This window comes from Temnothorax curvispinosus, unplaced genomic scaffold (genome assembly GCF_003070985.1).
Source record: "Temnothorax curvispinosus isolate PA1 unplaced genomic scaffold, ASM307098v1 QBEX01007090.1, whole genome shotgun sequence".
NCBI classification, from domain to species: Eukaryota; Metazoa; Arthropoda; class Insecta; order Hymenoptera; family Formicidae; genus Temnothorax; species Temnothorax curvispinosus.
Genome location: NW_020216870.1, coordinates 200400 through 222346, shown reverse-complemented (window position 1 = coordinate 222346; position 21947 = coordinate 200400). Strand labels below are relative to the sequence as shown.

Genomic DNA, 21947 nt, shown 5'->3' with positions numbered 1-21947 from the left:
GCCATCCGAGACACGCGGTTGCGCGCGTGTGCACTGTGCACGCGCGCGCGCGCGCGCTGGTATACGCTGGGACGCGCGGCGTGTCGCGCAATGTCTTCATTATCGCGTGGAGATTAACTTCGTCGATTATTTCGAAATTACAGATTACAGGCGTTTCGCCAGCGTGTTATTTTTTCCGCGCGCGGACGAGAGGGACACGGGGCTGTCGTTACTTGTCGTTTCTCGATCGCGCGCGTTTATATCCCATTATATCCTCGACCTCTACTCTGTTATTTCGCGGCGGCGGGCGACAATCATCGTCGATGAAAATTATTGCCGTTGCGTGTACAGGACACGCCAAAAGCCAGGGACGGCGGGAAAACGCGACGCGCTATCGCGTTTTGTTATGAACAGCTGACGAATTTGAAATTCGACTCTGAAACCCTGAAGTCTGATAAAGAGAAATAATAACGGCGCAGATTGAAATTGGGATAATTTTCTGAATAAAGCATTCCGTGTGAATTTAAACAAACTTTATGTATCTTAGAATACAAAAAATAATAATAAAAATCATTATTCGACATTAAAAAGGCGATAATGATAATACATCAAAAGTAAATGCTTTTTGAGGTTAGGTGTCCGCCTTACCGACTAGATGAGGACAAACTAGTTCTCTGTAAGCGAGAATTGCGTGTTTTATTTCAAATTTAGGTTAGAATATATTTGATGTAATCGAATATTATCTTAAAAAAGTTTATATGCGTACAGTTTATCGCAGAAACCAGAATTAAAGCTGAAAATGCATAAATTTAATAGGCGATTTTCAATTTTCGAAGTCATCTTTTTCGAACACGCAATTGATGTTCCATTTTCCGACTTATATATTTTTTCAACTGTTTTTTAATCGTATCGCGACGACTGAAAACTTTTCGAATCGCGACCCGCGACGTTTGACGTTTCGAACCTATCGAAATATTCGAGACGAAATCAATATGGCAGCGCCGTGCGCGGCAGTGCGCGGAAGACCGATGTTGACGGACAAAAGTCACACATCGCGGTAACGACGCGACCGTTTGTCGTTTCGCGATGACCGCGAATTACTATTTCGCGATCGTCGGCCACGCCGACAACCCGCTGTTCGAGATAGAATTCAACAATGCCGGGAAGGACGCGAAGGTCCGTTCGTTTTTAGGTTAAGTTCCGCGACTCCGCATCGACTCCGTCGTTGACCACCCCTTGCTCTTCTGTTTCAGAAGGAGGACCACTCGCATTTGAATCAATTCATCGCCCACGCGGCGCTCGACCTCGTCGACGAGCACACGTGGAAAACGACGAACATGCATTTGAAAGTCGTGGATAAATTTAATCAGTGGTTCGTCAGCGCGTTCGTGACGGCGACCCACATTCGATTCGTCATGGTGCACGACAGCAAGAACGAGGACGGGATCAAAAACTTTTTCAACGAAATGTACGAGACCTATATAAAGGTAATATTTATTTATATGATATTGTAGGTTGGGCGGCAGTGTGGTCTAGTAGAGCGCCAGATTCGTAATCTGAGGAACCAGGTTCGAGTCCACTAGAGCCATGGAATGTTTTTCCGAAAGCTGCGCCCCTCCGTGCAAGATTGAGGCCCTTGTGCGGAGAAAACTGGGCTCGGTCTTTCGGAAAGAGACGTTAACCCATTGGTCCAAAGGGTTAAAGTGAGAGGAGAAGGATAGTATTGGTAGTAGATTGCGAACCCTACGGGTATATTGCAATAAATTACGAAAAAAAATGATATTGTAGGTTTATTGATTGATTGATGTTTGATTGTGTGACGCCGCATCAACAACTTTATAAGAGAGATGCTCATGACTGCTTCTCTGTTTCAGTATTCGATGAATCCATTTTACAAGCTCAACACTCCTATCAAGTCTCTGGGGTTTGAGAAAAAGGCACAGTTGTACGGCAGAAAATATTTATCTTCGTGAACGTAACGATTGCTGTTAACAAAAGTAGGGATGTTTATAATTTGCTTCTCTTTACTTTATTCAACATTTGTATGCCACAAAATGTGTACTGTTAACAAGCATTAGAAATAAAGGTGATGAATTTTTTTTCCATTAGCTCCAGTATCAAGGCATATATTAGAAAAAAAAGTGATTATTCATATTTTGATTTTGTACAATGTATATGTGTAAGTTAATTGCACTGTGTAATTGTTGAATTGTTTATATAAAAATTGCTATATAAAAAAAAACTTGTCTTATATAATATATTAACTGCTTTTTTATACATATAATGCATAAAACTCTTGCTGCATTTTCTATTCCGATCACGGATTCAGATCTCTTATCTGAAATATCAAAAAGAACATAATATATATATATTGCAAGTCAAAATAATTGGCAAATAAAACAAAATACAATATGCAGGTCATTATTTGTTATACCTCTTGTAATTTCTGCATTTCTTGAGTCAACAAATTATCCAAGATCTCCTGGAACCGTTGCTTCAGTTTGAAGTTTTCAATATTAGCTATTTCGACCTCCTGTTGCTGCCTTCTTTGCTGCAATTCCGCCAATTCCGCGTGAAGAGTAGCGAGACGAGAACCTGGATGTTTTTAAGTAAACAAAGTTAAGGAGAAGTGGAAACACCGCTTATTTAACCCGAAAACCGGCTTTTTTCCTCATGAACGGTCACCTGAGGCTACTTTTACACCCCAATTAAAAGTCATTGTTATTAATTACATATTGCATATTTTGGATTGGTCTACAATTTATCAGTATTTGAGAACAATATGTATATAGATTTACTCAACATATTCCGAAAAGAGTAAGGAAAAACCAAAAAAACATTTATAAAACGAAAGAAGCACATTAAAATTACCGTGACGTGAGCTTTTTTTAGACCCTGGGCTGTTTAAGTAGTTCCAGCGCCCATTCTCGGATTAAAATTACCTTTAGATATCGATGGAGGTGATTCAATGTAATCAGGAGCAATATCATCTGGAATAATATATTCCGAATGAAATTGCTCCAATTTGGGAACTTTTGGCGGAGTACTCTCGCCCTGCAGCTTCTCGGTTTCCATATCGCCGTTGTTATCATTGTGGAACATATCTTTACTGAACTCGGTAACTAGTCCACTGCTCGTCGTCGCGTTATTACTCGACCTCTCCGAATACGCGGCTTGCATAGAATTGGAGTCGGAAACTCTACTGTCCACCGAAAGTCGGCTGTTCTCGTCTAGCTCCATCACGTTTATGTTCGCCTCTTCGTCGTCGTCTTCGCTGTCGCTCACGGGCTCGCCAAATATATCGTGTTCAGCTGAAATACAAACCCATATAAAGCACATAATTCCTATATCTATAAACTTTATCTAAACCAACACTCACCAACATCCAGACTTTGAGATGTGTTCCCATTCATACTCTCCCGTTTAGTCTTAACTGTGCCAGACGATGAGACTTTGCTGGGTTTCGACGTATCTTCATCTTCGCATATCACTTCCCACTTAACGTTAACAGCGTCATTGTCCACTCGCAACAGACGTTTAACCTCCTTCTCGATCTCCGGCGCCTCTACGTACTTCTTCTTCAAAGTTTTTCTAAATCTCCTGCGTCTCACGTTTTTAGCGGGCGGTGTTATACCATGAGGCCAAAGGAACTTCTTGTCGACCTTGTTTGGATCCTTCTTCTTCTGCTTAACAGGAGATTCCTCATCTGTCGCGGTATGATCGTCCTCCTCTTTACATAATAGCATCTGAAGAAGCGTTGCAGGAAAATAATGTAATATAAGCTCTTCGTTTTCTATATTATCTAATAACGTTCTTTCCATTTTTACCTGGCATATATCGGCAGTTTTATAAAAGCTTTTGTTATCGATGGTTTTTAAGGATTCCACTATCGTCGGCAGGTCCACAACCTAAGCAAAATTGATCAAATGTACAAATTCGTCTTCGTGATCGATTTTTATCCGGCGATTTAAATTGAACAGCATGATGCAGCAAAATTTACCTTAGTATGGAGTAACCAGTGGTCAATCCTAACCTCACCGTAACGCATATCGTTTTCCAGTTTTATAGTAAATCTATCTTTTAAAGGCAAAGTACTGCGTAAGGCTTCCCTCAGTACTTTGGCGGGTTCCTTAAAGAGAATTAATTCAGTATATATATTATTTCCGATTCTTTAATTCGTCTATGTGATCTCTGACTAGGTTAAGTTCAAATCGGATTACAAGATAGCATAATATAGGAAACATACCGGCGGTAACCGCATAATAAACTGACTCTCTAATTCAACCTGCAGGTCATTGCGATTTTTGTAGTCAGTATTCGGATGGCGATTCATTTTCTTCGGATTTTTACGCGATAAACGACTGAAATCACCACGAAAACGAAATACGAACTGTTTATTGCTGTTTATTAAACGGACAACACCAACACTGAAACTGAACACCAGCGCGTGACCAGCGCTATTCAGTTTTGGTGGCGTAAACGATAAACTTTTGAGAAACGTTTCCAGGGATGTCGATAATAGCATTTATGGATGGGAAGGAAAACAATATATACGAATATAAATATTATATAAATAATAAATTCAGAATTGACGACAGATTTTATTAATAATTTTATTAATATCATATAGTGGAAAGAACAGCAAATATGTAGTATAACGTTCTCCCCCCGTCCCCGATTCCTTTTCATTTTTTCAAATTTTGTGTATTCTTGGGTCGTAAAAAAGATTCTGAGAAGAAAAATATTAAAATACTTATACGCATCAAAGTATAAGCGGCATATATGCGGCATAAATTTATAAGTAGAGTTAATTATACATATATATTCTGAATTCTACTAATTACTATATAGACCAAAGTAGACTTGAAAGATATAGCATATGTATACATTATTATAAAAAATTGTTTAAATATAGTTTTTGAAAATTAATAAATTAAATAAAAAATTAGCATTATTATATTTAGTATGTTATTATAGATATTACAATAGTATTAGTGTCTCATTTTAATTTGAACCAGTCAAATATAACGCTATCGCGTAATTTTAGAGAAAAATGTTCCAGACAAAAGTTGTATGGGGGACATCTTTTAATTTAAAAAATTTGACCTTGGGTAAAGGCGTTATCATCAAATGAAGGTCAACTTAATTTTTTTAATAGCAATATACCATTTACAAACTATATACGTTTGTAACCATTCTCCATTACGAGTTCAACGCGTATTACTACGTTTACGCGAGCGTTATACTTTTGTTATGATAATTTCTTTGCGTAAACGGGATTTTGTAGTAACTTTTACGATAATTTACTCCGCATAAATTAGTGAATTATCGGCGTAAGTTACTACAGAAGTAACGCTCGCGTAAACATAGTATATATATGACCCAATTACATATAATATATATATATGTATATATTAGGTCGCCGAAGGTCAAATGACCAAATGCGCGAGCTTACGATATTATTATCTCTGCCATTATAAGGATCAGAATAAACGAAAAGAAACGCCGATAAACGAAGCCATAGTCGAGTCGGGCGGACGCGTTGCTGTGTACGTACATACACACGACATATCACATAAAGAAACAGTTGAAATTAAGTGTTTTTTATCTTTTCCTAGATAAAGAACAAGAACGTTTTTTAAAAGAAACATTTTTTTAAACGTTTATCGAGGATATTTTAACTCATAACAAACGTTTCTTTAGAAACCGGTTATGAAACGTTTCAAACAAACATTTCTGAAACGAATATAATGTGCTACCTGAAACGTGATATCGAGATATCTGACTGTTCAAATTAAAATGAGACACTCTCTCAGTATATTAGTATATTATATACAATGTTAGTATTATATATTAACATTTTATATATATGTCTTTGTTTTCCCTTCAAATTAGACAAAGATGGACATATGATTTAACTATTAAAGACTATATATTACACTTAACAAAATTTATAATAGTCGGAAGGCCGTAGGAAAATTGACCCATAACAGATTATTTTTCGACTGCGAGGAGGATATAATCGACTGTGATTGTTCAATTTCCTTACGGCCTAAATTTTGTTACGTACAATGGCCTTTAATTAGTTTACCAACAAGTTAGAACAACTGGGCCGATTTCACCGTCTCCGACTAACTTGATCCTTCGATTAAACTCACTCTTCATCTCTTTCTAACTTTCCTCCTTATGTTTATTTAATTATTTTTATCAATGTAAATTAACCTTAATCTCGGTTTAACTTACGTTTTATCTTTTTTTAATTCTTAGAAGAGAGATAAAAAGTAAATTAAACCGAGATTAAAATTAATTTACATTGATAAAAATAAACATAAGGGGGAAAGTTAGAAAGAGATGAAGAGTGAGTTTAATCGAAGGATCACAGTCTCTGATTAACTTGATCCTCCGATTAAACTCACTCTTCATCTCTTTCTAGGAGGACAGTTAGAAAGAGATGCAGAGTGAGTTTAATCGGAGGATCACGTTAATCGGAGACTCGATATTGGCCCTTTTTAGTGTTGATGATACTAAAATGTCCGAGGCTAACCGCTCTTTCCTAATCAATATTGCTCGATTTACCACGAAGTGACGTCAATATATATATAAATTATTTCGAAGCTCGGGGCGATTTAACCAGAGAATCAATTATATATCTTAATATATCTCTAAAGGCTCAGTATATAAAATATTAAACTCGATTAGGCAATAAGAGCCAAGCGTAGATTATCTTCGCTAAAATTTTTTTAATAAAATGTCAATCAAATGTCAATTACAATACGTATCTATCTTAAAAAACGAGGTGAAAATTACAAAAGTAAACAGATTTACTAGATTTCGACAAATAAAATTGTAGATACTCTAGTGAATTTCTTCGCACTTTTGTAATTTTCACCTCGATCCAAGATACACAATCGACCCCAATCGACCCTCAGGTCAACTCTGGTCAACTCGGCCTTATATTCTCCATATGCTCCGAGACCGCGTTCGTCTGCTACGCTCGCGCTGGTGCGCATGTCCAGGATTCGTTCCCACCAATCCCACCATCTCGAATGTATACTGCATATATACATGTATTGTATGTATGTACATACATATACATATACTGGTCACTGTACAGTGTACTCCGCGGCCCGCGCGGGCGAGTGACAGGGCTGGACAGACAGGCTGACGGCAGTGACGGCACTGACAGCGGATCCGAGATCCGAGTCATCCGAGCTCCGGGCGTAACGCGGCCGTAACGACCTGTTACCGCGCGGACGCGCTGGAGGGAGCGGAACAAAAACGCGACTTCCTATGCCTGGCGCGGCAGTGAGTCATCGTGAAAGTGCGGGATCGCTGTACAAGAGCGGGACGACTCTCGGGAACGGCGTCATGGAAGTCCTGGATCCGAGCGTCTCCAGGGACGATCAGCCGCTGTGCGTCAACGATTCTCTGGAGCCAGGTATTATCCCGACTACCGCGAACATCCGCGTTCCTATCGTCCGCGTCTCCGCGACCGTCGCCGTCGTCGCGTATATCGTTGTCCCCGTTCACGTAAGTGCGTTCGTGTAATTAGTTTTCCCCCGCCCGCGCGCGCGGGACAATCGATGTCGCATTGTTTGAAAACAAAGGGACGATAACGGCAGGACGAGGCGTCGCAGATGTTCGCGAGTTATATCGCGGAAGTGGAAACTGTCTTGTTATCTATTAGCGTCAATCTCGCGACCTCTCTTTCCACCTCCGCCCCTCGCGAGAGACGTCATAAACGCGAATACGTCAGATTTATTTTATGCTGAGTTATGTCGCTACTTTTTTTTTTGCCTTACTGTTTTGGCGGAACAGCAGGGAGATGAATAATTGATTATTGCCTTGGAAATATTAAATTAATATTTAAGAATGTTAGTGATTGTGAAGTTGCAATGCATTCGCTGTTAAAGTTTTGGTCACGCGTGTTTTGGGCAGATCTGTTTTTGAAAGTTTTTAAGGCTTCTCTGTTCGCTCACTGCAGTCATCTCGGATTGATGACATCAGAAACGAGAAAAACATGAAAATTTTTGCGACGTTACATTAAAATAAAAATGTATCGCAATAAGATAGCGTTTGTAATCGATAGAATAGACTTGTAAAATATACCGAAAACTCCCCTTTTGATTGGATAATCCACATGTCGAATTGAATTGTGCTTAATCAAAGACGAGAACAAGTTGGTAGTTGCCGAATTGAAATGAAAAAATATTTGCTTTCACATATTAAATTATAACAAAATAAGAGTCTTCGGTGTATTTTAACACTATGATTATTTTAAATATATATAAAATTTTAAATATAAAAATTAAAACAAAAAACGCGGTATATCGCGAGAATAATTTAGCTTCTTTTATATCAGTTTTCACGCTTTTTAGTTCATAATTTTGCCAGGTGTGACACTGTGTGGCGTTTACTTTGGTTTACTTGGCAATCGAGGCAGCAGGAGCCTCAAGAAATTAATAATATGGACAGATCTGTTTGATAGCTTTATAATAAATATCGTCTCAAATCATCTAAATCATATAAAAGATTTAATCTTGTTCACTGATGAATCCTTTTAACACCAAAATACCCCCTTCCACAAAAATTATCTTTGCTATAGGTCTGTTTAAAAAATATAGAGAAAAAATGCATTAAGGGCCGATTTCACAGTCTCCGATTAACTTGATCCTCCGATTAAACTCACCCTTCGTCTCTTTCTAGGGAGACAGTTAGAAAGAGATGCAGAGTGAGTTTAATCGGAAGATCACATTAATCGGAGACTGTGAAATCGGCTCTAAATGTTAAAAGAGGGATCAGAAATTTTACCACTTTCTCATCCTGGAGTAAAAGCTAAGCGTGATACTAAAAAAAGAATATCAGACCAAATAATTGTACCGAAACACTCCCCATTATCGGCGTCATGATCCGCTAATGATTTTCTTTAGCATAGATTAATGTTCTCTAATGTTTCTAGAACAACCAAGAACTGAATTACATAACTCAAGATCTTCTATTCTTTTTTAAGACTGTTCATAATATATTTCAACTTCTCTATTGACAATATAAGTATGCTCATAATGTAATATTCTTTCAGTTAACACATCGCAGATTCCGCCAGATACCACTTCATGGATAAAAGCGCGTCATACTCTCGGTGCCCTGGGCTTTCTTGGCTTCGCCCTTGTATATGCTATGAGGGTCAATTTATCGGTAGCCATTGTCTCCATGGTTAACCAGTCAGCGATTCCGCACACCGATGATAACGATACTAGTGACGTTTGTCCTAAGTATACACCCAAGATAAACCTGACTTTCGTACCGGTAATTCGATCATTGTTTTCTTCAAGTAGTTCTCTGAATCTTCATATATTACATTACCTTTATGCCTCTTGTATTATTCTCTTGTTATTATGTCATTAGATATGAGTTATCACACATAGTGTTAGTCATTCAAACTTATCATGCTGAAACATAAATGTAACACTATACTGTTTCTTCTTTGTGTTAATATATGATGATATGGATTTATCTCAATAGTACCTCAACATTTGTCACAAAATTTGTCAGAATTCTAAGATTTGAGATAGTATACAAACTAAATAATGAAACTAATTATAAACCTGTTATAACTTTTCCGTTATTTCTTAATTTATTTCGTTAAACATTAATATCGTCAAATATATCATTTAAGACTAAAAAAATTTCTTTTCTTAGTATTCGAACAAGAGAAATGTGTCTAAATATTATTTTAATTTGCAGTAGGTATCTTAAATATGTGGCACAACTTTTTAATCAAGTCTTTTCTCAGGGCAAATTCGTATATTGTAACATTTTTTTTATTATTTTACATTTTGAAATTAATTTCAATGTTATTTCAGAGCGCGGGAGAATTTGCTTGGGATGAAAAGACTCAAGGCATTATATTAGGCGCATTCTTTCTCGGCTATGTAACTACAAATGTTCCGGGTGGTAGAATGGCTGAGAAAATGGGCGGCAAGTTAGTTTATGGTCTGGGAGTATTTCTGACCGCTATTCTGACCGTGATAAGCCCATTCGCCGCGTATTGGGGTCTGGTACCATTTTTGGTTGTACGAGTTGCGGAAGGATTTACTGAGGTAAATGTTCTGTTTTCATAACATATGTCTGTATAGAAATTATTAATATTTCTTCGTATGATACGTAGGGAGTAACGTTTCCTGCGATGCACAGTATGCTGGCACATTGGGTACCCCCGTTAGAGAGAAGTCGATTTGCTGCTACAGTATACGCAGGTAATTTGCTTGTTTTGCCTTATGATGGATAAAAAGAATGCTCAGGGATACTTACAATACTTTTTTCAGGTGCGAATTTTGGAACTGTCGTCTCATTACCAGTGAGCGGCTGGCTATGTTCCTTAGAATTGTGGAACGGTTGGCCCCTTGCATTTTATTTGTTCGGTAGTCTCGGTCTCGTGTGGTACATATTCTGGTTGATATACATTTACGATACTCCATCGCTACACGTGAGCATCGATCCTGCCGAAAAGGCGTATATCGAAGCTAGCGTCGAAAAAAAGAACGAGGTCAGTATTATATTTAATACGTAAATGTTTCCGCGAAGTTATCGTGTTTGACTTAATGATCGAATAATTTAAACAACAGGACGATGACCCAGGAGTACCTTGGCTGTCCGTCTTTACCTCTCTACCTATGTGGGCTATTACTATTACGCAGTGCGGCCAGGCCTGGGCCTTCTACACTCTTCTGACCGACCTGCCGACGTATATGGACAAAATTTTGAATTTTAATATACAGCAGAACGCAGTTTTCTCAACGTTTCCGTATTTGAGCGCTTGGCTGATGGGTCTTCTTATCTCGATGTTCGCGGACATGCTCCTCGCTCGTCGTTTGATCTCACCTCTGGCTTCATTCAAACTATGGAACACGGTGGCCTCGGTGGGGCCCAGTCTCGGTTTTGTCGGTGTTATCTGGGCCGGATGCAATCGTAGAATGGTGATGCTGATGCTCACCATGCTGGGATCTCTTCAAGGCGCGGTGTATGCCGGAAATCAGATGAATCACATCGCATTGGCACCACGTTACGCGGGTACCCTGTATGGATTGACGAACGCCGCGGCCAATGCGTGTGGTTTCTTGGCACCGTATGTTATCGGCAGTATAATACAGGGACATGTTAGTATATTCGTCGCATTCCTCGTTTCAAACGTTCATTAGGCTGCAGATGTACATATGTTGTTTTTTTTTCTCTTGCATTACAGGAAACCCTCGCACGCTGGCATATAGTCTTCTGGATGGCAGCGGGAATAAATGTGGTTACTAATTGCTTCTATTTGATGTTCGCGTCCGCAACTGAGCAGCCGTGGAGCAAGGGCGGCAGTTGATGACAATGCCGCGTTAGAAGTTTAACGATATTAAATGTGGAAAATAATATACTTTTTAATCATGTTGCACATAGTACATTTTAATTTGGCTGGCCAGTTTTACATAATTTGATATGTATTTATCATTCATTATTATTTTGAAAAATAATTTATTTTCATGGCTTTTCTAAAATTATAATTGTATTTATCGTTGAGCGATACATGCAATGACAAATGAATCAAATTTCAGTATTATCAAGTTTATTACTGACACACAAAGGAGATAGATGTCGCCGACTGGCTTTTGCATCAGATAACTGGGATTGAGTAACATATTTTTCAACTCCCCATTTTGCTTCACCATTTTATTGATCCAGCTATATCTTGTCTGGATACATAAAAAGGTCTGCAATTCCATGAAAAAATGAAATTAAGTAAAATCGCTGATATTGATGTGATATACAGGGTGTCCAATGGTACAGAAAAAATAATTGTATATAGTAAATCAAAAGTGTAGAGTAAAATGTTTTCAGGACTTTGTTTTTGAAGAAATGACTTTAAAGAAAAATTATAGGAAAATTAATATTCTTATACTTTTTAAACATGGATGATTAGCGACGACACTACGCACATAATGCTGAACTCATTTTAACGATTATTAATAAATAACGATAATAAATATTAATAAATAATAATAATATTATTAATAAATAACGATAATAAATAAAAAAGTGTAACATTCCATTTTTAATAAAGCGATAAGTTACTTAAGAGATCATGTAGAAAATATTGAGATTATTTTTATTTTTTCGATAAAATTTTGTATTTTTTTATGCATGTTTGCATAGTTGCTTTTGAGACAGTTTGATAATTTATATGATATAAGATCGATCATGGGAAATCATTCAAGAAAAGTACAGATGTTGAATTTTTAATTTTAATATGAATTTTCTTAAAAATAAAGTTGTACGAAAATATTATATTCTACTCCTTTGATTTATTTTTACATATAGAATCTCTTCTTGTACCAGTTATAGACATCCTGATTATGGGTATAAAACAGCATTTAATTTTATAGATAGAATATATATATATATATATATATATATATATATATATATATATATATATATATATCACACGCAACAGTATATACAGTAGACCAAAAACTTTGCCGTTCAAAACATATATATATATATACACCTCTTTTTTATTATTATATTTGATAAGAATCATGTATATGGATGATAAACTAGAAAAAAAGCAATTAAAATTATTAGCAATGTTATTAAAAACAGTATATAAATATTTTCTATTTATAATTTAATAAGATATTTGTTATTATCTCTAAATATTTTAATATTAATTCATGGCTTTAAAAAACAAAAGTATTAATTATTTTATAATGCCAAAGGGGAAAGTAAGAAGTAAGGCTTCTCCTTGATGTAAGTGAAATTGTAACAGTATTAATATATCATTGATGTATAAATGTCTGATAGTAAAGTATATATAAAAATGATATATGGAGGCAAAGAAGTGATTTTGTCATTCAAAACAGCAGGATATATAATTATTCACAGAAATTTTGCTTTAAGTATTTCGATATGAAATAAGTAGAAATCGTTAGCGATTACATCTAACATGACAGAAAAGTAACCCACATTCTATGCATGTACATTTTTAATCTACTTAACAATATGTTTAACATATTAGCAATAATATGTTTTATGTTTAATATGTTTAATATATGCATAAATATGTTCATGTGCATACTGGTATGCAAAATGATATATTTGTGTTTTAATTTACGATAAAAATATAATAGTTGTCTCATGTGCAATATTTATTATACAAGAAATTTTCTTGAAATATAATGATCATGTTGAATAAGCAATGGATATTTGTACAATAATGATATAATTATTTATATATAAATTTTCTGATCATATATCACATATCTTCAATAAATTTTGTTATGTTAAAGCATACACTGTGCCGTTTTTGTAATTTTCCTAAAGCAAGAACACTTCAAAACATCTGTTTTTTATTTTATGTAGCAAATAGAAATTAAAACATAATTAAGAATAAATTGATAGATACATTCACATAAAAATGTAGATAAGAATAGAAATTTATATTGATCAATTCATTTACATTTCCCATATTTATTAATAATTCTAAAATGAAAGGATTGCTAACTTGAATTTATATCGTCTTTGTTTTTAGCAGTAAGTTCAAAGATCATATCTCGCATGCGACTCAATTCTTTCAATTCCCCTTTCATTCTTTGAATATTCCTTTCCTTTTCCGATATAGTTTGCTCATATGTTTGTAGCATATGTGTCATTTGTTGATTTTCTTGCTTAAGCGCAGATATATCGCTTTGATTTGTTTCTATCTCCGCACTCTTTTCCTCTAAGATCTACAATATATGAAATATAATAGAATTTGCTTAAAACTTTTTTTGTCAAAAATATACAAAGAATTACTGTACCTGTTCTTTCTTGCTAAGAGATTCTTTAACCTTTTGTAAAAGTTTACTTAATTCGTGATTTTTATTGCCCATGTCCATAGCCTTTGCTTCGGCGGCTAAACGTTCATTATCTAATTCTTTGACTTTTTTGCTTAATATATCAATTTGATTGTTACAAGCTTCTAATTCTTTTGTACATTGTATTAGTTTTTCATTTAGATTCTCCACATTTGTCGACTTCTCTATCACAATTTTTTTCAAGGATTCAATCTCCTAGAAATGCAGCAAAAATGCAATAGTATAAAAACTACTATAAAAATCTTTCTTAGAGCTGCATATCTCATACATTCATGATAAATACTAACTTGTTTTTTTATAAGAAGCGCTTTCTTGGATTGATCTTCCATTTCGCTAAGCTTTCCCGCTAATGCAGACTTTTCAACTTTAATTCCTTCCAAACATTGTTGAGTGTCAAACAATAACTGATGTAATCTACTAGATTCAGCTACTACTTGCGCTAATCTGTGTTGGAGACTAGTAGCATGATTATTCGCTGCTTCTAAACTTGATTGCCACGCCCTTTCAGAATGTCTCATTGCTGCTAACTTTAAAGGAGTTAGTTACAACACAATAAATAATATCAAGCTGCACTGTAAATATAAAAATACATATATTATATCATACATATATGTGCATAATTTTTTTCACCTTATATTCATATAATTCCATTACTGCAGACGTTGAAATATCACTTTGATTCGATTCGAAAGTCGATTTGAGCTTAGCTAAGAATGCATCGAGGCGCTCTTCTTGTGCAATGGAAAATAACGGCGCCAGTTCATTCCCGGCGTAACTCAAGGATACTTTATTTGTGACTTCCAGTATGTTGCTATTAGTACTTTGAACTAATATCAACGGTTCTAATTCTTTCATGCAAAGTGCCACTGCGGAAACACTTGTCAAACAGAAATTCCTTATGTACAACTGTCACATATTAAATTAGGATAAACGTCTTATCGCATGTGAAGAGCTTACCATTCTTGTGGAAATCCAATCGACGATGTCAGCTGCAAGACTTTCTGCTTAACTTCTCCGTCACCGGTGAATAATGCTAGCGCTATTATCATTTGCATTTGTTTTCTACTGAGCAATTCGGAATACAGTGTTAACCAGTTGGAATGATTTGCTGCCAAGTCTGCTGTTAAGGCTAACGCATGAATGTAAAGATTGGTAGAAACATTCTGCAAAGTTTGAAAATATATATTCAGTACAGCTAATATATTTAACACGTGCTGCACATATTTTGTATTAAATTCTGTATTAAACCTGGATAAAGTTCCCAGTCCAATCTCCAGCAGCGGAAAAATCATTATCCAGCACGTGACTGAACAGTTTGCGCATTGCATGTTCGCTGAAGGATTTCATAATCTTCTTTTTCAGCGCAGGAGTTTTAATCATTTCTTGAAACAGCTGCATCAATTCAGCTTGCTTCATTTCCATTTCTGCGTTTCGACCCCCATTTTGCCCATTAATGTTGTCCTCTGGATTCGTTATAAGCATAAGGACCGACGGATCTAGCTCCGTTAAAACTTCGGCAGAGGTCTTGGTGCGTCGGGAATCAATTATCACGCTCCGTATGAGCGCTAAAGCTTTCGAACATACCTACATTTGTCAACAGAAACTTCGATTAAATTGCTGATTAATTTCTCGTACCTGTCTTTTTTTTTACTATGTTTTGAACTGCCATGTTAATAAGAGTTACGATAGTAGAGATTACGTACTTGTTCCACAGGCACCCATGTCATAGCTGATTTTATACACGCGGGATACAAAGGCGTTAAGGCAGTTAATTTCAGCTTCACTAATGACAGTAAAAATTCCATCATAAGGGCGACGCATTCTGGATCCGCGTTTTCTTCCAAAGTGGCCAATATATTTTCAATATCTTTGCCATAACTAGTCAATACCGAAAATTTAATGTGTCATTTTTAAAACATTCCACCCATTATTACGTCACGTAAGAACCTGATTTAATCGACTTACTTTGAATATGTGAGCAGTGCATTTCGCGAATGCTCGTTTTGTCCGACATCGTTAAAAAAGTCGACGATATGTCTCAATAATAAAACGTCCTTCTGTCTCAGCGCTGTTCTGAGATTGGCAAACGTCAGCGACGCAAAGTCCATGATATACTTCTCAGATATGTTTGTATTAGTCGGCTCCAATATAATCAATAATTTGCAACATTGTACACTAGTGTTGAAATGATCTTGGAGTTTCAACAACGTTCTGATAAATGCTTTAGTATTGACGGTCCGCATCAGCGTATACACCGCCGGAAGATTTTTATAACACAGATTGACCAGCACACCTAAAGAAAGTGCGATAATCTCTTCTTCCTTTGATTGTACTACCCATTGAGTTAACGTTGAAATTAAATACGGAAGATGAGCCTCTTGCCATGATATCTTAATTCCATATGTTAACTCTTGCAGTAATTTCAGCACTCGTATCCTCTTTTCAGTCGTCAGATTTGCCTATACGCACCCATATAGGAACAAAAATCCATCACGTTAATTTGATCGTATAATATATTTCTAATAATGTCGATTAAATTCCATACCTCCAGTAATCTCGCTAGTATCGGAGCAAATTTATACGTATGGATGAGCGATTGTCTGGCAGGTACGTTCCGGCAAGCATTTTGCAAAACATCTACGGCGCTCCAGATCAAGGTAGATCGCGATCCTAAGGAGTTCATAAGCTCGTACAGGCTCACATAGAATTCCGCGGCTATGCTCGTCCCAGGATCAAATATACTCAGGTCCAGCGACGCGCTTATTACCTTAGAAACAGAAAATGGTATAAATAGGAGCACTCTTCAAAATGTAAACGCGATATGAATGTATCGAGCATGAATGTGTGCTCCCATATTATACTTACTCCAAGGCTCCTTTGTATAGCGGAGATCACATTTTCGCAGGGGTGCTTGGTGTGATCCAACGCCGCGGATATGAATGCTCTCATGTGCTGATACTTTTCCATTATCGCCCTGAAATATCTCGCAGGGAGATTCGCCAAGTTCCTCGTCGGAGGCGCTAACGCGTCACGTATAAGCTCGACAGTTTTCCTTTGAAAATTTATCGAGCAGTCACGAATTTAACGCGGTCGCTCGACGTCAGAACTCGGCGGAAATGTTTATCTGGAAAGTACTGAGAATCATAGCTCGGCGAATGTCGCGTTTCGTTGTTGACAGTGCACGTGTTTTCGAACGTAAAAGGCAGCGGATGACATGTGATAGGGGACGACTCTTCGCGTCCATTTTTAAAAACCGACCTGATTCAAATCGGCGAATTGCGTCCCTCGGTGCCGCGAGGACCAATCGGTGGACAGTCTCTCTTTCTCTCTCTCTCCCTCCCTCCCTCTCTCTCTCTCTCTCTCTCTCTCTCGGCTCGAGCTAGCTGAACACCGAAGTGCACACTCAGCACACTGGGATCGATATTAATTTTGTTATATTTTGAAACGATCGGTAAAAATTATAAAAAAAACTGAAGAAATTCAAAATGTCTACTAGAGTATCTACGATTTTATTTGTCGAAATCTAGTAAATCTATTCACTTTTGTAAATTTTATCTCGTTTTAAAATATAAATATACAAGTGGACGAGATGAGATGAACTGTGCCTACTTTTGATTGGCTACTATTTGGCTATTTGGCGCAAACGCAGTGATGCAAATATGCCATGCAGCAGGCAGAGCAGCAGCATCAGCATCGATAGTAAACACTTACAAAGTGTGGTTATATCCGAAAGAAGCAATACAGTTTTTATTATATTAACAAATACTCTTTTTATGGTTGTGAAAAATGGTGCAGTGCTTTATACAGACTTGCAGAAACAGATCGGACGGTCAAAATGCGAGAAAGAGAATATATAATATCGGAAATAAATTAAAAGTTTCGTTTCACAGGTATCGAAAATTGTTTGTCATATTCATAATAATATTATATGTTCTATTTTCAGAGTATAAGTTGTTATAAACATTGTCTTTTTTTAGTTTTCCCAAAAATCCTGCAACTCGCAAAGAGTGGTTAGATATTTTGGGACCAACCATCCCATCAACAACTGTCCCAGAGACAGCTCGCATTTGCTCTGATCACTTTGAAGAGAAAGACTTTGACAGAAGTTCATTTATAAACCGACTTAGGCCAAATGCATTGCCCAGTGTATAAATAACAATTGATTTTTTATTTCTCACGACATAGAGAGCAGATGTTTTATACTATAATGTTTATTTTTTTTATTTATTCATGGATATATTTCTTATTTCAGAAAAGACTCATAATACACCAGATATCTACAGTACCTCTTTCACATTTTATTGTGGCAGAACCACCTGTTAATGATGAAAATCCTGTTAAAACAGTATCACAAAAAGTAGATTTAGTAGATAATTCATCAAAAATAGATCATTTATTAATGCCAATAAAAATAGAAAATGCCGAAGAAATCGATATATGGTCATCATCAACAATGCCGAATATTTTTCCATGTAAAAATAATTATTAATTGACACATTATATTTATCTTGAGAGAAGTACTGATAGTTTCAATATTTTGAATCCGATATAATTATTATTTATTATTATTTTAGCACAATCTTCAACATCTAAAGTTGATAAAGCAACAATGGTTACTAAGGATCTTACCGATTTATCCGAGAAACGTCCATTACCAAAGCAAATAGTTAAAGTGGACAAAGAAACGATGGTATCACCTGAACTCATCTATTATTCTCCAGAAATGTTTCGGTTGAGAAAAAGAATTAAATTCTTGCAAGCAGAACATACGAGAAAAATGCGAACTGCACGACAAAAAATACGTCGATATAAAAATCAAGTGGACATGCTCAAAAGCATTTTGGGCACATTGAAAAATAATGTTAAATGATCCATTTGATGAGATTATTAAGTGATTTATTAAGCGATGACTGAAGAAAGATGACTGTGTATTCAAACAGTATACACTGAAAATATGTTTGTTTGCATTAACTCTTTACTATTGTTTTCCACGTGCTTATGCATATGTTTGTGATCATTATAATAAATGCTTACCACATGCAAAAATTATTTCTTCTTGATATAGAACTGTTAATGGAAAACCTGGTATTAGTTTAGAAAAGTTAATATTACCAAACGTCCAAAAAACTATTTATATGTCATTTAATTAATTGACTCTTCAATATTTAATGAAATAGCAATTTTGAGAATATTTAAAGTCTAAATTTCAAAATTTAGCGGTTGATTTGAAGGAAAATATTACATGTGATCGTATCTTAGCAAACAAAGCCTTAACTTTTATGATTGTTTGTATCATAACTTATCTCACTCCAACTTATTGCATTAGTGCAAGTCACTGTCACTAGGCTAGTTTAGGAAGTTCTTCGAAAAAGAATAGACGATAGATTAGATTAGATACATTTTCAATCTTAATTCACTTATTAACTGCACAGTGACATAAAAGATGCATGATATTAATATAGAAATAGATATATATATATAATAACATATATAATATATATAAATAATATATATAATATATTATTATTTACACTGATCTCTGTGACCTCTTAAACGATAAAAAGCAGTATTGTCTAGTTTACAGTTGCAACACAATATGCATGACGTTTATTTTCTTTTTCTTATAGGTATTCAATATCTATAGGTTATTCAATATCTATAAAACCATTATTAATTTTTTCTGACATTCTAAAAATTATGCCCAAGCTAATTAATAGAGCTGAAAATAAAATTGTAAGTAAAATATATAAATTTCCAATATTTCTGATGAAATAAATAAATCTTCGATGACTTTATCTATAGATTACTCATTATTTACATACATTCATGTACGGCATTTGTATGAATTTGAAAAAAATATATATTCGCGATAATATACAGGGTGTCCCATTTTTAATGTCCCAGGCAAATGTCTTGAAAAATATAGAAGATATGGAAAAACGTTTCAGACAAAAGTTGTTTGGTTTGAAGGGGATACATGAATCCAATGTGCGTCATGTACATACATGTCGTTTTTTTAGAAATTTTAAAAGCGATTAATTTCTTAAATGGAACTTAATTTTTTCCTCGACATAAAAGTTGTAGATCTCGTCAAGACGTTTTCAAAACATTATAAGAAAGCTCTTTTTTGTTAAGATTTTTCTGAGATTTTAAATTTTTTATTATGATATTTTTAGTACAAAATCTAAAATATCTTGTAAAGTATTACTTTTTGATAGCTTTATCTTGATACTTCTATACATTAAATGATAAAAAGAAATCGATTGTTGTAAAAATATATATATATTTTTTTAATTTGATTGCATTTTGTAGACGCATTGAATTTTGCAAAATTGCAAATATAAAAATTATTATTCGCTTGCTGTTATTATTCTATGTGTAAAAATATCAAGGTAAAGTCATCGAAAAGTGAATACTTTGCAAGATATTTTATATTATTAAAATATATGTATACATATATAATAATAAATAAAGAATTAAATACTGCATTATATAAGTTAATTTTTAATTATGTGCATCGGTAATTGAAAAATTTATGTCGATATAGCTGCAGACAATATCGATACTGTCTAATTGCGTCTCCAGAATTCAGGACACTATTGACAGTAATAAAAATTTTCTCAGAGTCAACGATCTTTATTAGTATCTCGTCGATGTATAATTCATCCTTTCATAGGATTCCTTTCTAGCTTGGAGCAAAAAATAAAAAATTGAGGACATCACGCGGTGTTCCCTGCAGGTGCAAAATTGTAAATCAGCAATGTATATAGCGACTTGCTATATGCGGAACAAGGAATTCAAGTGAAAAGTCTTTAGTTGTAATAGATAGATAAATACTACATATCAAAATTTACAAATAATCTTTAAATCGATATAAAAAACAGTTTCCACTCAATCCTTAAAGCTAGTCTCATAAAAAATATTGGAAAATGTCTGATAATCTTATATCTGTTTGCGGGGATACTAGAAAAACTCGAAAGTAGGTATATGTCGAGTAGGAAGTGTGATTTTGGAAAATTTATATTTATTCGGGTATGTATTGCGAAAATAAATTTTAATTTTAATATATGTATTCAACATATATTTACAAGTCACTTCTTTCTTCCGGCTCGTTCAAGTTTGAACCTACTTACAATTTTTTTTTCGCCTTTCTTTACCGAAACATCATTTATTGGCGATATTTTATTTTCTTGAACTTTCTCTTAATTGGATTACTTGCAAAATACGTCTATTAGTACATTCAATTATTTATGTAAAAACATTATTAAATTATTATTTTTACTCAAAACTATATGCAGAATGTTTAACTTATTCGTCTTCATCTTCTGTATCTGTACACTCGTTTAAAAAAGAAGCAATTCGATCTTTTTATATGCTCATGCGTCCGCTCCTCAGCCTGAGTGTGAGTTTTCCTACACACATTCATGCTGAGGAGCGGGCGCATGAGCATATCCGAACACATTTGGTAATTCGATTGGAATCTCCAAACGAATTACCAAGTGTTCGGATATGCGGCCGGTGCCTTTGAGGTGGACTAGAGAACTGATGAATCGGTAGTTGATTGTTTTCGGGATACACTGATTGCTGATGAAGGCCGGTGCAGGCACGTGCCATGTACATACATACATAGATCAAAGTGAAGTCCATGGTCTTCGATCTATGTATGTACATACATGACACGTGCCTGCACCGGCAGACTAGCCGGATGAGGATATATGGCAGGCGGTTGCCCTTTGCCCTCCACCTCCACCTACTCAAGCCCACTCAAGCCATCCCTACCACTGGTGTTTCACTGTTGAAGTTGAAGGTGACAGTTAGAAATTTTTTGAAAAATATGTCAATAGGCGATTTTTAGCATGACGGTAATTATTTAGTTTAGGGGCTTCACCTCAAATATCGATGAAATTATGCTCAATCGACGCGTTTTTGTACGAAATGAAAGAATCTGGCAGAAAAAAGTGTTGCTCTGCCCCGCGACGCGAGATATTAAACGTTAAAGTTGACAGGAATCAGGTTCTGATTCCCGTCATACCGACGAGATGTAGCAACACGCCTTCAGCAACATGCCTTCTT

The 21947-nt window shown here is 35.5% G+C and overlaps 5 protein-coding genes across 5 annotated transcripts; 3 read left to right on the top strand and 2 right to left on the bottom strand.

Annotated features, from left to right (window-relative positions):
- The first annotated feature begins 399 nt into the window (after positions 1-399).
- On the top strand, positions 400-2087 carry LOC112456709 (probable trafficking protein particle complex subunit 2). The gene is made up of 3 exons (XM_025019435.1): positions 400-1155; positions 1233-1466; positions 1854-2087. The coding sequence occupies exons 1-3, from the start codon at positions 1066-1068 to the stop codon at positions 1950-1952; spliced, it is 423 nt and encodes a 140-aa protein (XP_024875203.1). The 5' UTR covers positions 400-1065; the 3' UTR covers positions 1953-2087.
- A 137-nt stretch (positions 2088-2224) lies between these two features.
- LOC112456708 (transcription initiation factor TFIID subunit 7-like) lies at positions 2225-4342 on the bottom strand. Its single transcript, XM_025019434.1, has 7 exons — positions 4226-4342; positions 3980-4108; positions 3807-3887; positions 3359-3725; positions 2922-3290; positions 2414-2574; positions 2225-2317 (listed from the first exon to the last, which is right to left on the bottom strand). Exons 1-7 carry the CDS (start codon positions 4310-4312, stop codon positions 2297-2299), a joined length of 1215 nt encoding a protein of 404 aa, XP_024875202.1. The 5' UTR covers positions 4313-4342; the 3' UTR covers positions 2225-2296.
- A 2772-nt stretch (positions 4343-7114) lies between these two features.
- LOC112456706 (sialin-like) lies at positions 7115-11578 on the top strand. Its single transcript, XM_025019432.1, has 7 exons — positions 7115-7417; positions 9059-9285; positions 9843-10079; positions 10148-10235; positions 10305-10525; positions 10605-11135; positions 11222-11578. The coding sequence occupies exons 1-7, from the start codon at positions 7270-7272 to the stop codon at positions 11342-11344; spliced, it is 1575 nt and encodes a 524-aa protein (XP_024875200.1). The 5' UTR covers positions 7115-7269; the 3' UTR covers positions 11345-11578.
- Positions 11579-13453: 1875 nt separating this feature from the next.
- LOC112456705 lies at positions 13454-17269 on the bottom strand. Its single transcript, XM_025019431.1, has 10 exons — positions 16740-17269; positions 16420-16641; positions 15840-16333; positions 15578-15752; positions 15123-15458; positions 14832-15037; positions 14505-14751; positions 14162-14401; positions 13818-14069; positions 13454-13745 (listed from the first exon to the last, which is right to left on the bottom strand). Exons 1-10 carry the CDS (start codon positions 16839-16841, stop codon positions 13518-13520), a joined length of 2502 nt encoding a protein of 833 aa, XP_024875199.1. The 5' UTR covers positions 16842-17269; the 3' UTR covers positions 13454-13517.
- Positions 17270-17493: 224 nt separating this feature from the next.
- Positions 17494-18923, top strand: LOC112456702. Its single transcript, XM_025019427.1, has 4 exons — positions 17494-17764; positions 17852-18020; positions 18127-18346; positions 18449-18923. The coding sequence occupies exons 1-4, from the start codon at positions 17661-17663 to the stop codon at positions 18742-18744; spliced, it is 789 nt and encodes a 262-aa protein (XP_024875195.1). The 5' UTR covers positions 17494-17660; the 3' UTR covers positions 18745-18923.
- The last annotated feature ends 3024 nt before the right edge of the window (positions 18924-21947 follow it).

Excerpts from the sequence above, each read along its gene's own strand:
- LOC112456702 (XM_025019427.1), top strand. The coding sequence starts at position 17,661 with ATGGTGCAGTGCTTTATACAGACTTGCAGAAACAGATCGGACGGTCAA. Across the intron at positions 17,765-17,851 it reads TTAAAAGTTTCGTTTCACAG|TTTTCCCAAAAATCCTGCAA; the intron begins GTATCGAAAATT and ends GTCTTTTTTTAG. Across the intron at positions 18,347-18,448 it reads AATGCCGAATATTTTTCCAT|CACAATCTTCAACATCTAAA; the intron begins GTAAAAATAATT and ends TTATTATTTTAG.
- LOC112456708 (XM_025019434.1), bottom strand. The coding sequence starts at position 4,312 with ATGAATCGCCATCCGAATACTGACTACAAAAATCGCAATGACCTGCAG. Across the intron at positions 3,888-3,979 it reads ACTGGTTACTCCATACTAAG|GTTGTGGACCTGCCGACGAT; the intron begins GTAAATTTTGCT and ends AATTTTGCTTAG. Across the intron at positions 3,726-3,806 it reads AAACTGCCGATATATGCCAG|ATGCTATTATGTAAAGAGGA; the intron begins GTAAAAATGGAA and ends ACGCTTCTTCAG.
- LOC112456705 (XM_025019431.1), bottom strand. The coding sequence starts at position 16,841 with ATGGAAAAGTATCAGCACATGAGAGCATTCATATCCGCGGCGTTGGAT. Across the intron at positions 14,070-14,161 it reads CGCTTCTTATAAAAAAACAA|GAGATTGAATCCTTGAAAAA; the intron begins GTTAGTATTTAT and ends CTGCATTTCTAG. Across the intron at positions 13,746-13,817 it reads CTCTTAGCAAGAAAGAACAG|ATCTTAGAGGAAAAGAGTGC; the intron begins GTACAGTAATTC and ends CATATATTGTAG.
- LOC112456706 (XM_025019432.1), top strand. The coding sequence starts at position 7,270 with ATGCCTGGCGCGGCAGTGAGTCATCGTGAAAGTGCGGGATCGCTGTAC. Across the intron at positions 10,080-10,147 it reads TTGCGGAAGGATTTACTGAG|GGAGTAACGTTTCCTGCGAT; the intron begins GTAAATGTTCTG and ends TATGATACGTAG. Across the intron at positions 10,526-10,604 it reads GCGTCGAAAAAAAGAACGAG|GACGATGACCCAGGAGTACC; the intron begins GTCAGTATTATA and ends TTTAAACAACAG.
- LOC112456709 (XM_025019435.1), top strand. The coding sequence starts at position 1,066 with ATGACCGCGAATTACTATTTCGCGATCGTCGGCCACGCCGACAACCCG. Across the intron at positions 1,156-1,232 it reads ATGCCGGGAAGGACGCGAAG|AAGGAGGACCACTCGCATTT; the intron begins GTCCGTTCGTTT and ends CTTCTGTTTCAG. Across the intron at positions 1,467-1,853 it reads TGTACGAGACCTATATAAAG|TATTCGATGAATCCATTTTA; the intron begins GTAATATTTATT and ends TCTCTGTTTCAG.